Below are 16,649 nucleotides of genomic sequence, written 5' to 3' on the forward strand. Positions count from 1 at the left end.
GTGCATTACTGTAAAAGAGAAAATAATGCCATTGTTATTTTTAATGGACATTTTGGCGAATGAGCTGCCAGTTGGTTTTGTTACCGTAAAATCTACAGTTATTGCTTTTACATTGCAATACTGTAAAATAAAAAAAAACGATACCATTGTTATTTTTACAGTAAAATTCAGGCGACTGAGCTTCCAGGTTTTTACTTATTTACGGTTTAAATAAAAAATTAGTTTTTCTATTTACAGTAAATCAAAGTGAAAACAGTGTTTTTACACCGCGTTACTGTAAATTGAAAAATTATCATTTTTATGGTACAATTCTGCTGACTGAGCTGCCAGTTTTTTTTTTTTACTGTAAAATCTACAATCGCTGTTTTTACAGTGCATTACTGTAAATGAAAAAAATTATACCATTGTTATGTTTACAGTAAAATTCAGGCGACTGAGCTACCAGTATTTTTTTCTACATTGTATTGCTGCAAATAGTAAAATGGTACCACTTATTTTTACGGTAAATTTTAGCAACTGAACTGCCCTTTTTTTTTTTTACCGTAAAATCTACAGTCCTTGTTTTTACATACTGTAAATGAAAAAAAAATGGTACCGCTTTTATTTTCATGGTCAATTTTGGCAACTAAGCTGCCATTTTTTTTGTTTTTTTACCGTAAAAATCTACAGTTATTTTTGCAGTGCTTTACTGTAAATGGAAAAATGGTACCATTGTTATTTTTACAGTCAAAATTCAGGCGACTACGCTGCTATTTTTTACTGTGAAATCTCCACGAATTGTTTTTACTTTTTTTCCCTGCAAATTGTCAAACGGTACCACTTTTATTTTCACGGTAAATTCTGCCGACTGAGCTGACCGTTTTTGGTTTTTTTTACCGTAAAATCTACAGTCATTGCTTTTACATTGCAATACTGTAAAATTAAAAAAAACGATACCATTGTTATTTTTACAGTAAAATTCAGGCGACTGAGCTTCCAGGTTTTTACTTATTTACGGTTTGAATAAAAAATTAGTTTTTCTATTTACAGTAAATCAAAGTGAAAACAGTGTTTTTACACCGCGTTACTGTAAATTGAAAAATTATTATTTTTATGGTACAATTCTGCTGACTGAGCTGCCAGTTTTTTTTTTACTGTAAAATCTACAATCGCTGTTTTTACAGTGCATTACTGTAAATGAAAAAAATTATACCATTGTTATGTTTACAGTCAAATTCAGGCGACTGAGCTACCAGTTTTTTTTTTCTAGATTGTATTGCTGCAAATAGTAAAATGGTACCACTTATTTTTACGGTAAATTTTAGCGACTGAACTGCCCAATTTTTTTTTTACCGTAAAATCTGCAGTCCTTGTTTTTACATACTGTAAATGAAAAAAAAATGGTACCGCTTTTATTTTCATGGTCAATTTTGGCAACTAAGCTGCCATTTTTTTGTTTTTTTTTACCGTAAAAATCTACAGTTGTTTTTGCAGTGCTTTACTGTAAATGGAAAAATGGTACCATTGTTATTTTTACAGTACATTTCAGGCGACTGAGCTGGCAGTTTTTTTTTTTTTTTTTTTTTTTTTACAATCTACAGTCATTGTTTTTTTTACTGTAAAATCTACGCTAATTGTTTTTAAAAAAAATTCCGACAAATCGTAAAACGGTACCACTTTTATTTTCACTGTAAATACTGGCAACTGAGCTGACAGTTTTTGTTTTTTGCACCGTAAAATCTACAGTCGTTGTTTTTACAGTGATTTACTGTAAATGAAAAAAACGGTACCACTGTTATTTTCACAGTAAATTTCAGGCGACTGAGCTGCCAGTTTTGTTTTGTTTTTTTATCGTGCAATCTACAGTCATTGTTTTTACAGTGATTTACTGTAAATGAAAAAAACGGTACCACAATAAATTTTAGGCGACTGAGCTGCCAGTTTTTTTCCGGTAAAATCCCTGTTTTAATTTTTTTTTACATTGTATTGCTGCATAAAGTAGGGTATATTTTGACGAATTAACTTCCGTTTTTTTTTTTACCGTAAAATCTACAATCATTGTTTTTACACACTGTAAATGAAAAAACGGTACCACTGTTATTTTAGCGGTAAATTAGGTTTATTTTAATTTTTTTTACATAAAATCTACAGTTGTTTTTAAAGTGCTTGACTGTAAATAGAAAAATGGAACCATTGTTATTTTTCCACAGTAAAATTCAGGCGACTGAGCTGCCAATTTCTTTACTGTAAAATCCCTGGTATTTTTTTTTTTTTTTTGCACCGTATTTCTGCAAATAGTAACTGCAAGATGTTGTTTGGTTTTTTTACCGTAAAATGTATTTCCACTGCTGTGTTGTAGGCTGAGGGGCATCGTTGCGACTGTAACATAAACTGAGTGACTATAAATGCGATAAAAAGCTTGAAATAGCACCGAAACATATTTCCGACACAAACGGCTAGCTATGAAGAAAAGGTGATCGGGGTGAGGTGTGGAGACAGAGAGCGTTCGCCGCCTGCTGCTTTCTGGACCGATAGCAGCGCAGCGCCTCTGCGGGTTGTTTTGGTGCTGACAAAATGCGCGGCGATATTCAGATGCGGTCGTCTGCGTCTAGGCGCTCATCTCGAAGCAGCCCCGGCGGTGCGTCTGCATGTCTTTCACCCTGCGGATGGACTGCACCTGGGGGTGGTGCGCCCCCCACTCGTTCCAGTGCTTGTAGGAGCCCGCTTCCATGATGTACTGGTAACCACGGTAACCAGGGTACTGGTAGGCCACCCACCTGTGAGGAAGACATACGTTACGTGTTATCAACACCTTACTCAATGTTTGTACTTATCATGGGACTCATTACCAGGACTCACCATTTATGTTCGCATTCATGTGGTTATCAAATATTTTATTTTTTCTAATATTTTATTACTTAACAATTAACAGAAAACAACTTTTATATTTAGTTTTCTAACAATTTTGAGTCTCGTTTGCAAGTGTGCAAGTTTGTCCTCGGCGTGTTGCCGTAGTCGAGAAGTAGTCTTGACTTTGTCTTGTCTTGCGCCCTAAAAAGTGTCAATACTGTAAGTATTGTACTTATTACACAGCAGCTGTTTGATCGTCACGAGTGTCTTAGTTGAAGTTTTCATCAACAAATTCCAATATGTTGATATCTCCGTTTAAAGTCGCTAATGCTAATCTGTAGCATGTCTATGGCAAACCTAATGTAAATTAGCATCAAGCTAGCCCAGCTTGAAAAGTTGCTTTACTTTGTATATTGCTCGTTCATTTTCAATGGGGGGAAATTCCTGGTGATTCCGGGTAATCAGGGAATTTTACGGAACCGGGAAACATGCTGGCATGAATGTCCAGGGTGAGTGGAGTGTGTGGATGTTGGAACTGTTCGAATCAGATGAGAAGTGTGGGATATGCAGTAGATTGTATATTTCCTATTCATTGTCAATAGGCAGAAAATTCCCTGAAATTCCAGGAAAACCGGGAATTTTGGGAAAAGAAACACATGTTTTGTGTTTGACATATGTGAAGAGCACTAGTGTGGGTCGATGGTTGAAAGGTGGGATTTGGGTAAAAAAATGGCGCCAAATTTTGGGATTTTGGGGCATTGTAGAACTATGAATATGTCCGTTCATTTGAATGGGAATTTCCTAGAAATTTAGGAATTTTGGGAAAAAAATTGAATTTTGGAAAATATAAGTAACACCATAATTGTCCGAGATGATATGAATTGGTTGGTGTTGGAATTTTTCGAAATGGTTGGAAAATGTTGACGTAGTAACATTTTGTATTTTAATTGGTATTTCGAAATTCCTGGAATTTCGGGAAAACTGGAAATTTTTGATGAAAAAAAAAAAAAAAAAAAAAAAAGAATTTTTTTTTTGTCCTAATTAAGAAGAATGTTTTGAAGGTGGAATGATCAAAACTCATTGAAAAATGTGGACTGAAAACTTTCCAGGAAGAGGTGAAAATAGGGCTTTGGAAATTTCTAACACTTTTGAGTTTTGTTTGCAAGTTTGTCCTCGGCGTGTTGCCGTAGTCGGGAAGTAGTCTTGACCTTGTCTTGTCTTGCGCCCTAAAAAGTGTCAATACTGTAAGTATTGTACTTATTACACAGCAGCTGTTTGATCGTCACGAGCGTCTTAGTTGAAGTTTTCATCAACAAATTCCAATGTGTTGATATCTCCGTTTAAAGTCACTAATGCTAATCTGTAGCATGTCTAAGGCAAACCCCATGTATATTAGCATCGAGCTAGCCCAGCTTGAAAAGTTGCTTTACTTTGTATATTGCCCGTTCATTTTCAATGGGGGGAAATTCCTGGTGATTCCGGGCAATCAGGGAATTTTACGGAACCGGGAAACATTTTGTATTTTAATTGGTATTTCGAAATTCCTGGAATTTCGGGAAAACTGGAAATTTTTACGAAAAAAAAACAAAACAACTTTTGTTGTCCCAATTAAGAAGAATGTTTCGAAGGTGGACTGGTCAAAAATTGTTGAAAAATGTGGACTGTGAAAACTTTCCAGGAAGAGGTGAAAATAGGGCTTTGGAAATTTGCAAATTTTTGAGTCTCGTTTGCAAGTGTGCAAGTTTGTCCTCGGCGTGTTGCCGTAGTCGGGAAGTAGTCTTGACTTTGTCTTGTCTTGCGCCCTAAAAAGTGTCAATACTGTAAGTATTGTACTTATTACACAGCAGTTGTTTGATTGTTGTAGTTTTCATCAACAATTTCCAATGTGTTGATATCGCCATGTAAAGTCGCTAATTCTAATCTGTAGCATGTCTATGGCAAACCCCATTTAAATTAGCATCGAGCTAGCCCAGCTTGAAAAGTTGCTTTACTTTTAAGCGCCTTCCTCCTACGTTATCGGCATGGGAGATTGTAACATTACCTACAGCAGTGTTTCTTCACCATAGGGGGCCCCCTAGAGAGCCGTCGCAAAATATCAGTTTTTCAGCTGTGGTCCGTATTCGGTTGTAATAGACTTTTCCACCACTTGTGGCAGTAATGACGATATCAAACAAACAGAAGAAGTCTGGAGCTAAAGTTGTAGAGAATGGGAGGTGATGTAAAAAGCACCAAGCGAAGCTTTAAAAGTGTCTTATCTAGAAGACAAAAAACCTGCCAATGCAGTGACGGGAAGTAATACAACATAAATCACACGACGATTGTTACTGAGACTTAAATTGTTGTTACACAAGAGCTTACTGAAATTAGTATTTTTGCCGCAACCCCCTGCTTCTATCTGGTCTAAATCAGTGTTTTTTTTTAACCATAGGGCCATTTTATTCCACGAGAGCCGCCACAAAATATCAGTTTTTTTAGCTGTGGTCCGTATGGGTGTTGCAGCGGTACCCCGTTGTAGTACACTTTTCACAATACCAACCAATCAGAAGAAGGCTGGAGCTAAAGTCATAGAGAAGATTCTAAAGCGCAAAAATTATGACTAAAGCGGTGAAACTATATTTTTAATTTATACTTAAATTTGATCGACACTTTATTTAAGAACTTGTATATATTTAATATTAATTATTGATTTCGTTAGAATTTATTTATTTTAGCACTGTGTAAAAAAAATAAAAAATCAGTTTCTCATGGCCCCATTTAACTGACACATGAAACGTGACAAATTTGGGGGCTGCCTTATCTACTTTAGTCACCAGATGGCAGTAGAGTGTTGTGGGCTCTGTATCGAGCATGTCGTTGTGGCTTGTGCAGCCCTTTGAGACACTTGTGATTTAGGGCTATGTAAATAAACATTGATTGATTGATTGATTGATGGATATCTTAAAATGTGTTTTGTAGCAATATTCAACTTCGCCACATCATCGGTTGCTATGTAGAGTGGTGCTTTCCATCATTTTCAGAAGACCGCATTGCAAATTGACTAACACCCCTAACACCTAACATGAGACGTTTTAAAAAATAATAATATCTACACAGTTCAATGAGCAGGTTGGGTTATGTGTGACCATGTCTGTTGGCTTTTTGTGCTTGTCGAATTTTGTTTTTCCTGCACCATGACTAGGGAAGGTTGTTTGGAATGGGTCATATGAGTAAATGCTGTGCTCCAAATGATAGGAAAGCACACAACATGGGAATTTGTTTGTATTTGTGGGGTTTGGACATTCCTTCACCCGTCCCACAGTTTGATAATTGCTTATTTCGAGAAATAGTTTTGCCTTTGATCAATTTTTCCCCAAAATCTGTCTTATGTACGAAGTGGTCCTATATTTGGGTCAATTCCATGAATATTGAACGGTTTAACTTTGTATTCCTCATCAAGTGTCTGGTCTTGCAACAATTTGTTGATGTCATTTTCTCATAAAAATGTTTTACTTACGTTCCACCAGTGACCTGAATGCTCGCCACACGGTCCTGAAAGCCGTAAGACCAAAGGCTTGGAATGTCCTCGTCGCACACCTCCATCTTGCGACCCTCAAAGTTGGTGCACTCGTACAGGCAGATTTTGTGGTCCTGGGGGTCCTGAAGACACACACAACCCCACAGTGTCTAAGGTTTGTCCTTACTTCATGTAATGTGAGCACCTGAGAAAGACTTAAAGAAACACAAATCCATGTATGCTGTTTAGGGGTCACATGGAGCTGGAGCCTATCACAGCTGACTTTGAGTGACAGGTGGGGTGCACCTTGGATTTCAGTCACCTCAGGTGCTGATATCCGATATCAGCAAAAAAGAACAATGAATTATATCAGCTTGGAACTAAAATCTTCGATATAAAGATTCCGATACAAGCAGTCTTGCAGCGTGTTTACTTGTGCCAGTGCTTATATAACCAAGAATATTTGGCGCCCCCTATTGGTTGTGCTAAAACATGCTTACATACATGACGCATAGATTGTCCTTTAAAGGGGAACTGCCCTTTTTGGGGAATTTTGCCTATCGTTCACACGGTTCACACAGTGGAATGGTTCGAATCGCTTGGGAAATGTGGGATATGGAGAGGTTTGTATATTGCCCATTCATTTTCAATGGGGGGGAAAATTCCTGGTGATTACGGGTAATCGGGGAATCTTACAGAACCGGGAAATGTCCGGAGTGCGTGGATGTTGGAACGGTTGGAATCGGATGAGAAGTGTGGGATATGCAGTCGATTGTATATTTCCTATTCATTGTCAATGGGGAGAAAATTCCCTGAAATTCTGGGAAAACCGGGAATTTTGGGAAGGGGAAGACATGTTTTGTGGGTCGATGGTTGAAAGGCGGTAATTGGGTAAAAAATGGCGCAAAATTTTGAGGATTTGGGGATTTGTAGAACTACGTTCATTTGAATGGGAATTTCGGGAAAAACTGGAATTTTTGAAAATATTGATAACGCCACAATTGTTTGAGATGATATGAACGGGCTGGTTTTGGAATTTTTGGAAAAGGTTAGAAAATGTTGAAACATTAAGAATTTTAATTGGTATTTTCGAAATTCCTGGAATTTTGGGGAAACCGGAAATGTTTACGAAAAAAAAAGGAAAAACCTTTGTTGTCCCGATTAAGAAGAATGTTTTGAAGGTGGAATGGTCAAAAACGGTTGAAAAATGTGGACTGTGAAAACTTTCCAGGAAGTGGTGAAAATAGGGCTTTGGAAAATCAGGAGTTCTTGGAATTCCTGGAATTTTTTAAAAACTTGGTTTAGTTTGATTGTCCAAGGTGAGCACTAGTTTGGGTCGATGGTTGAAAGGTCGTAATTGGGTAAAAAATGGCGCAAAATTTTGAGAATTTGGGGATTTGTAGAACTACGTTCATTTGAATGGGAATTTCGGGAAAAACTGGAATTTTTTCAAATATTGATAACGCCACAATTAATTGAGATGATATGAACGGGCTGGTGTTGGAATTTTTGGAAACGGTTAGAAAATATTGATGCAGTAACATTTTGAATTTGAATTGGTATTTTGGAAATTCCTGGAATTTCGGGGAAACTGGAAATTTTTACGAAAAAAAAAAGATATAATTTTGTTGTCCCGATTAAGAAAAATGTTTTGAAGGTGGAATTGTCAAAAACGGTTGAAAAATGTGGACTGTGAAAACTTTCCAGGAAGTGGTGAAAATAGGGCTTTGGAAAATCGGGAGTTCTTGGAATTCCTGGAATATTTTTAAAACTTGGTTTAGTTTGATTGTCCAAGGTGGGTGGAGTGTGTGGATGGTGGAACGGTTGGAATCGGATGAGAAGTGTGGGATATGCAATCGATTGTATATTTCCTATTCATTGTCAATGGGGAGAAAATTCCCTGAAATTCTGGGAAAACCGGGAATTTTGGGTAAGGGAAGACATGTTTTGTGAAGAGCACTAGTTTGGGTCGATCGTTGAAAGGTCGTAATTGGGTAAAAAATGGCGCAAAATTTTGAGAATTTGGGGATTTGTAGAACTACGTTCATTTGAATGGGAATTTCGGGAAAAACTGGAATTTTTGAAAATATTGATAACGCCACAATTGTTTGAGATGATATGAACGGGCTGGTGTTGGAATTTTTGGAAACGGTTAGAAAAAGTTGAAACATTTAGAATTTTAATTGGTATTTTTGAAATTCCTGGAATTTTGGGGAAACCGGAAATTTTTACAAAAAAAAAGGAAAAACCATGTTGTCCCGATTATGAAGAATGTTTTAAAGGTGGAATGGTCAAAACGGTTGAAAAATGTGGACCGTGAAAACTTTCCAGGAAGTGCTGAAAATAGGGTTATGGGAAACTGAGAGTTCTGGGAATTCCTGGAATTTTTTTTAAAAACTTGGTTTCGTTTGATTGTCCAAGGTGGGTGGAGTGTGTGGATGTTGGAATGGTTGGAATCGGATGAGAAGTGTGGGATATGCAGTCGATTGTATATTTTCTATTCATTGTCAATGGGGAGAAAATTCCCTGAAATTCTGGGAAAACCGGGAATTTTGGGTAAGGGAAGACATGTTTTGTGAAGAGCACTAGTTGGATCGATGGTTGAAAGGTCGGAATTGGGTAAAAAATGGCGCACAATTTTGAGAATTTGGGGATTTGTAGAACAATGAATATGTCCGTTCATTTCAATGGGAATTTCGGGAAAAACTGGAATTTTTTCAAATATTGATAACGCCACAATTAATTGAGATGATATGAACGGGCTGGTGTTGGAATTTTTGGAAACGGTTAGAAAATATTGATGCAGTAACATTTTGAATTTGAATTGGTATTTTGGAAATTCCTGGAATTTCGGGGAAACTGGAAATTTTTACGAAAAAAAAAAGATACAATTTTGTTGTCCCAATTAAGAAGAATGTTTTGAAGGTGGAACTGTCAAAAACGGTTGAACAATGTGGACTGTGAAAACTTTCCAGGAAGTGGTGAAAATAGGGCTTTGGAAAATCGGGAGTTCTTGGAATTCCTGGAATTTTTTTAAAAACTTGGTTTAATTTGATTGTCCAAGGTGGGTGGAGTGTGTGGATGGTGGAACGGTTGGAATCGAATGAGAAGTGTGGGATATGCAGTCGATTGTATATTTTCTATTCATTGTCAATGGGGAGAAAATTCCCTGAAATTCTGGGAAAACCGGGAATTTTGGGTAAGGGAAGACATGTTTTGTGAAGAGCACTAGTTTGGGTCGATGGTTGAAAGGTCGTAACTGGGTAAAAAATGGCGCAAAATTTTGAGAATTTGGGGATTTGTAGAACTACGTTCATTTGAATGGGAATTTCGGGAAAAACTGGAATTTTTGAAAATATTGATAACGCCACAATTGTTTGAGATGATATGAACGGGCTGGTGTTGGAATTTTTGAAAACGGTTAGAAAATGTTGAAACATTTAGAATTTTAATTGGTATTTTTGAAATTCCTGGAATTTTGGGGAAACCGGAAATGTTTACGAAAAAAAAAAAGGAAAAACTTTTGTTGTCCCGATTAAGAAGAATGTTTTGAAGGTGGAATTGTCAAAAACGGTTGAAAAATGTGGACTGTGAAAACTTTCCAGGAAGTGGTGAAAATAGGGCTTTGGAAAATCGGGAGTTCTTGGAATTCCTGGAATAATTTTAAAACTTGGTTTAGTTTGATTGTTCAAGGTGGGTGGAGTGTGTGGATGGTGGAACGGTTGGAATCGAATGAGAAGTGTGGGATATGCAGTCGATTGTATATTTCCTATTCATTGTCAATGGGGAGAAAATTCCCTGAAATTCTGGGAAAACCGGGAATTTTGGGTAAGGGAAGACATGTTTTGTGAAGAGCACTAGTTTGGGTCGATGGTTGAAAGGTTGTAATTGGGTAAAAAATGGCGCAAAATTTTGAGAATTTGGGGATTTGTAGAACTACGTTCATTTGAATGGGAATTTCGGGAAAAACTGGAATTTTTGAAAATATTGATAACGCCACAATTGTTTGAGATGATATGAACGGGCTGGTGTTGGAATTTTTGGAAACGGTTAGAAAATGTTGAAACATTTAGAATTTTAATTGGTATTTTTGAAATTCCTGGAATTTTGGGGAAACCGGAAATGTTTACGAAAAAAAAAAAAAGGAAAAACCTTTGTTGTCCCGATTAAGAAGAATGTTTTGAAGGTGGAATGGTCAAAAACGGTAGAAAAATGTGGACCGTGAAAACTTTCCAGGGAGTGGTGAAAATAGGGCTTTGGAAAATCGGGAGTTCTTGGAATTCCTGGAATTTTTTTAAAAACTTGGTTTATTTTGATTGTCCAAGGTGGGTGGAGTGTGTGGATGTTGGAACGGTTGGAATCGGATGAGAAGTGTGGGATATGCAGTCGATTGTATATTTCCTATTCATTGTCATTGGGGAGAAAATTCCAGGAAAACCGGGAATTTTGGGAAAGGGAACACATGTTTTGTGAAGAGCACTAGTTGGGTCGATGGTTGAAAGGTCGGAGTTGGGTAAAAAATGGCGCACGATTTTGAGAATTTGGGGATTTGTAGAACTATGAATACGTCCGTTCATTTGAATGGGAATTTCGGGAAAAACTGGAATTTTTGAAAATATTGATAACGCCACAATTAATTGAGATGATATGAACGGGCTGGTGTTGGAATTTTTGGAAACGGTTAGAAAATATTGATGCAGTAACATTTTGAATTTGAATTGGTATTTTGGAAATTCCTGGAATTTCGGGGAAACTGGAAATGTTTACGAAAAAAAAAAGATACAATTTTGTTGTCCCAATTAAGAAGAATGTTTTGAAGGTGGAATTGTCAAAAACGGTTGAAAAATGTGGACTGTGAAAACTTTCCAGGAAGTGGTGAAAATAGGGCTTTGGAAAATCAGGAGTTCTTGGAATTCCTGGAATTGTTTTAAAAACTTGGTTTAGTTTGATTGTCCAAGGTGGGTGGAGTGTGTGGATGTTGGAACGGTTGGAATCGGATGAGAAGTGTGGAATATGCAGTTGATTCTATATTTCCTATTCATTGTCAATGGGGAGAAAATTCCAGGAAAACCGGGAATTTTGGGAAAGGGAACACATGTTTTGTGAAGAGCACTAGTTGGGTCGATGGTTGAAAGGTCAGGATTGGGTAAAAAATGGTGCACAATTTTGAGAATTTGGGGATTTGTAGAACTACGTTCATTTGAATGGGAATTTCGGGGAAAAACTGGAATTTTTGAAAATATTGATAACGTCACAATTGTTTGAGATGATATGAACGGGCTGGTGTTGGAATTTTTGGAAACAGTTAGAAAATGTTGACACAGTAACACCAGGAAGTGGTGAAAATAGGGTTTTGGGAAACCGGGAGTTCTGGAAATTCCTGGAATTAAAAAAAAAAACTTGGTTTAGTTTGATTGTCCAAAGTGGGTGGAGTGTGTGGATGTTGGAACGGTTGGAATCGGATGAGAAGTGTGTGATATGCAATCGATTGTATATTTCCTATTCATTGTCAATGGGGAGAAAATTCCAGGAAAACCGGGAATTTTGGGAAAGGGAACACATGTTTTGTGAAGAGCACTAGTTGGGTCGATGGTTGAAAGGTCGGAGTTGGGTAAAAAATGGCGCACAATTTTGAGAATTTGGGGATTTGTAGAACTATGAATACGTCCGTTCATTTGAATGGGAATTTCGGGAAAAACTGGAATTTTTTAAAATATTGATAACGCCACAATTAATTGAGATGATATGAACGGGCTGGTGTTGGAATTTTTGGAAACGGTTAGAAAATATTGATGCAGTAACATTTTGAATTTGAATTGGTATTTTGGAAATTCCTGGAATTTCGGGGAAACTGGAAATTTTTACGAAAAAAAAAAGATACAATTTTGTTGTCCCAATTAAGAAGAATGTTTTGAAGGTGGAACTGTCAAAAACGGTTGAACAATGTGGACTGTGAAAACTTTCCAGGAAGTGGTGAAAATAGGGCTTTGGAAAATCGGGAGTTCTTGGAATTCCTGGAATTTTTTTAAAAACTTGGTTTAATTTGATTGTCCAAGGTGGGTGGAGTGTGTGGATGGTGGAACGGTTGGAATCGAATGAGAAGTGTGGGATATGCAGTCGATTGTATATTTTCTATTCATTGTCAATGGGGAGAAAATTCCCTGAAATTCTGGGAAAACCGGGAATTTTGGGTAAGGGAAGACATGTTTTGTGAAGAGCACTAGTTTGGGTTGATGGTTGAAAGGTCGTAATTGGGTAAAAAATGGCGCAAAATTTTGAGAATTTGGGGATTTGTAGAACTACGTTCATTTGAATGGGAATTTCGGGAAAAACTGGAATTTTTGAAAATATTGATAACGCCACAATTGTTTGAGATGATATGAACGGGCTGGTGTTGGAATTTTTGGAAACGGTTAGAAAATATTGCTGCAGTAACATTTTGAACTTGAATTGGTATTTTGGAAATTCCTGGAATTTCGGGGAAACTGGAAATGTTTACAAAAAAAAAGAAAAACTTTTGTTGTCCCAATTAAGAAAAATGTTTTGAAGGTGGAATTGTCAAAAACTGTTGAAAAATGCGGACCGTGAAAACTTTCCAGGGAGTGGTGAAAATAGGGCTTTGGAAAACCGGGAGTTCTTGGAATTCCTGGAATTTTTAAAAAAACTAGGTTTAGTTTGATTGTCCAAGGTGGGTGGAGTGGGTGGATGGTGGAATGGTTGGAATCGAGTTGGAAAAATGACCCAGAAAACCTAGAATTTTGGGGTAATCTGAGATATCTTTTACATTTTTTATTTTTGGGGGGAACTCACCATTCCCAATCAAGCCGAACAATTTGTCAAATACGGAGCTTACCATTTTGACGGGCCTGACCGACATGATGCGGTCACAGCGGTAGCTGTTAGACCAGGCGTCCCAGCGAGGGTATTCTCCTTTCTCCAGGATGAACATCTCACCGCTCATGTTCTGCTGCTCAAAGCCCACCCAACTGCACGGACACACCAATGTTAGCATGCTAACAGGTATCATTTGTCGAGTAACAATACATTTTACGCTTAGGTGTGTACCTACTAAATTAGCTTAAATAACGCTAGCATACCAATTACCGATGTTAGCATGCTGACAGGTTTTGTTCGTCAAAGAACAATATATGCTAACATACCAATTACCAATGTTAGCATGCTAACAGCTAACACATTTGACACTTAGGTGTATATCTACAAAATTAGCTACAAAAAAAAAGCTAGCATACCAATTACCAATGTTAGGATGCTAACAGCTAACACATTTGACACTTAGGTGTATATCTACAAAATTAGCTACAAAAAAAAAGCTAGCATACCAATTACCGATGTTAGCATTCTAACAAGTATCATTTGTCGAGTAACAATAAATTTTCCGCTAAGGTGTATACCTACAAAATTTGCTTAAAAAAAAAAAAGCTAGCATACCAATTACCAATGTAGGTATCATTTGTTGATTAACAATAAATTTGACGCTTAGGTGTATACCTACAAAATTAGCTAAAAAAAACAACAACTAGCATACCAATTACCGATGTTAACATGCTAACAGTTATCATTTGTCGAGTAACAATAAATTGGACGCTGAGGTGTATACCTACAAAATTAGCTAAAAAAACCCCAGCTAGCATACCAATTACCAATGTTAGCATGCTAACAGGTATCATTTGTCGAGTATCAATATATTTAACGCTAAAGTGTATACCTACAAAATTAGCTAAAAAAAAAAAAAAAAGCTAGCATACCAATTACCAATGTTAGCATGCTAACAGGTATCATTTGTCGACTAACAATAAATTTGACCCTAAGGTGTATACCTACAAAATTAGCTAAAAAAAAAAAAAAGCTAGCATACCAATTATCAATGTTAGCATGCTAACAGGTACCATTTGTCGAGTAACAATAAATTTGACGCTTAGGTGTATACCTACAAAATTAGCTTAAATAAAGCTAGCAAACAATTACCAATGTTAGCATGCTAACAGGTATCATTTGTCGAGTAACAATACATTTGACGCTAAGGTGTATACCTACACAATTAGCTAAAAAAAAAAAAGCTAGCATACCAATTACCAATGTTAGCATGCTAACAGGTATCATTTGTCGATTAACAATAAATTTGACGCTTAGGTGTATACCTATAAAATGAGCTAAAACAAACAAACAACCTAGCATACCAATTACCAATGTTAGCATGCTAACAGGTATCATTTGTTGATTAACAATACATTTGAAGCTTAGGTGTATACCTACAAAATGAGCTAAAAAAAACAAACAACCTAGCATACCAATTACCAATGTTAGCATACCAACAGGTATCATTTGTGATTAACAATAAATTTGAAGCTTAGGTGTATACCTACAAAATTAGCTTAAATAAAGCTAGCAAACCAATTACCAATGTTAGCATGCTAACAGGTATCATTTGTCGAGTACCAATAAATTTGACGCTAAGGTGTATACCTACAAAATTTGCTAAAAAAAAAAAAAAAAATGCTAGCATACCAATTACCAATGTAGGTATCATTTATTGATTAACAATAAATTTGACGCTTAGGTGTATACCTACAAAATTAGCTTAAATAAAGCTAGCAAACCAATTACCAATGTTAGCATGCTAACAGGTATCATTTGTCGAGTACCAATAAATTTGATGCTAAGGTGTATACCTACAAAATTTGCTAAAAAAAAAAAAAAAATGCTAGCATACCAATTACCAATGTAGGTATCATTTATTGATTAACAATAAATTTGACGCTTAGGTGTATACCTACAAAATTAGCTAAAAAAAAAAGAAGCTAGCATGCCAATTACCCATGTTAACATGCTAACAGTTATCATTTGTCGAGTAACAATAAATTTGACGCTGAGGTGTATATCTACAAAATTAGCTTAAAAAAGCTAGCATACCAATTACCAATGTTAGCATGCTGACAGGTTTTGTTCGTCAAGGAACAATATATGCTAACATACAAATTACCAATGTTAGCATGCTAACAGCTAACACATTTGACACTTAGGTGTATATCTACAAAATTACCTACAAAAAAAAGCTAGCATACCAATTACCAATGTTAGCATGCTAACAGGTATCATTTGTCGACTAACAATAAATTTGACCCTAAGGTGTGTACCTACAAAATTAGCTAAAAAAAAAAAAAAAAGCTAGCATACCAATTATCAATGTTAGCATGCTAACAGGTATCATTTGTCGAGTAACAATAAATTTGACGCTTAGGTGTATACCTACAAAATTAGCTTAAATAAAGCTAGCAAACCAATTACCAATGTTAGTATGCTAACAGGTATGATTTGTCGATTAACAATAAATTTGACGCTTAGGTGTATACCTTTAAAATGAGTTAAAACAAACAAACAACCTAGCATACCAATTACCAATGTTAGCATGCTAACAGGTATCATTTGTTGATTAACAATAAATTTGAAGCTTAGGTGTATACCTACAAAATTAGCTAAAAAAACCACCTAGCATACCAATTACCAATGTTAGCATGCCAACAGGTATCATTTGTCGAGTAACAATAAATTTGACGCTTAGGTGTATACCTACAAAATTAGCTTAAATAAAGCTAGCAAACCAATTACCAATGTTAGCATGCTAACAGGTATCGTTTGTCGAGTAACAATAAATTTGACGCTAAGGTGTATACCTACAAAATTTGCTAAAAAAAAAAAACCTAGCATACCAATTACCAATGTAGGTATCATTTGTTGATTAACAATACATTTGACGCTTAGGTGTATACCTACAAAATTAGCTAAAAAAAAAAAAAAGATAGCATACCAATTACCGATGTTAACATGCTAACAGGTATCATTTGTCGAGTAACAATACATTTGACGCTTAGGTGTATACCTACAAAATTAGCTAAACAAAAAAAAGCTAGCATACCAATTACCAATTATACCATGTTAAGTATAATTTTTTTAAGTAATATATTTGACTCTGAGGTGTATACCTACAAAATTTGCACACACAAAAAAAAAAGCTAGCATACAAATTACCAATGTTTGCATGCTACTTTTAAGTCTGTGTGGTATAAAACGAGTAAAATATCAATACAGGATTTGTTTTCCAATTTAGTTGAGGGGAAGGTTAAAAGAAACACTTCAATAATTGATGATAAAATCACAAGTTGCCACAAATTCAGGAACTTTAGGCCTTTATAATGTCAAAATAATCCTCATTTCTTTCTTAATGAGAGAATTCTAACCTCGTCCGTGACTTACGGTCCGTTTTCTACGCGGATAGAGCCGATTTTCTCCAGACCCTTCTCACACAGGT

At 36.1% G+C, this 16,649-nt stretch overlaps 1 protein-coding gene across 1 annotated transcript in view; it reads right to left on the reverse strand.

Annotated features, from left to right (window-relative positions):
* Positions 1-1,629: 1,629 nt before the first annotated feature.
* The window catches only part of crybb1l3 (crystallin, beta B1, like 3), a 15,978-nt gene continuing 958 nt past the window's right edge, over positions 1,630-16,649 (reverse strand). Inside the window, exons 3-6 of the mRNA XM_061925826.1 lie at positions 16,595-16,649; positions 13,176-13,308; positions 6,323-6,465; positions 1,630-2,756 (exon numbers count right to left, since the gene is read on the reverse strand). The exon at positions 16,595-16,649 is cut by the window's right edge and continues 64 nt beyond it. Of these exons, the coding sequence (XP_061781810.1) occupies positions 2,588-2,756; positions 6,323-6,465; positions 13,176-13,308; positions 16,595-16,649 (500 nt within the window). The 3' untranslated portion in view covers positions 1,630-2,587. The remainder of the gene's footprint in view (positions 2,757-6,322; positions 6,466-13,175; positions 13,309-16,594) is intronic.

The sequence above is a fragment of the Nerophis lumbriciformis genome, linkage group LG30, assembly GCF_033978685.3.
Source record: "Nerophis lumbriciformis linkage group LG30, RoL_Nlum_v2.1, whole genome shotgun sequence".
NCBI lineage: Eukaryota > Metazoa > Chordata > Actinopteri > Syngnathiformes > Syngnathidae > Nerophis > Nerophis lumbriciformis.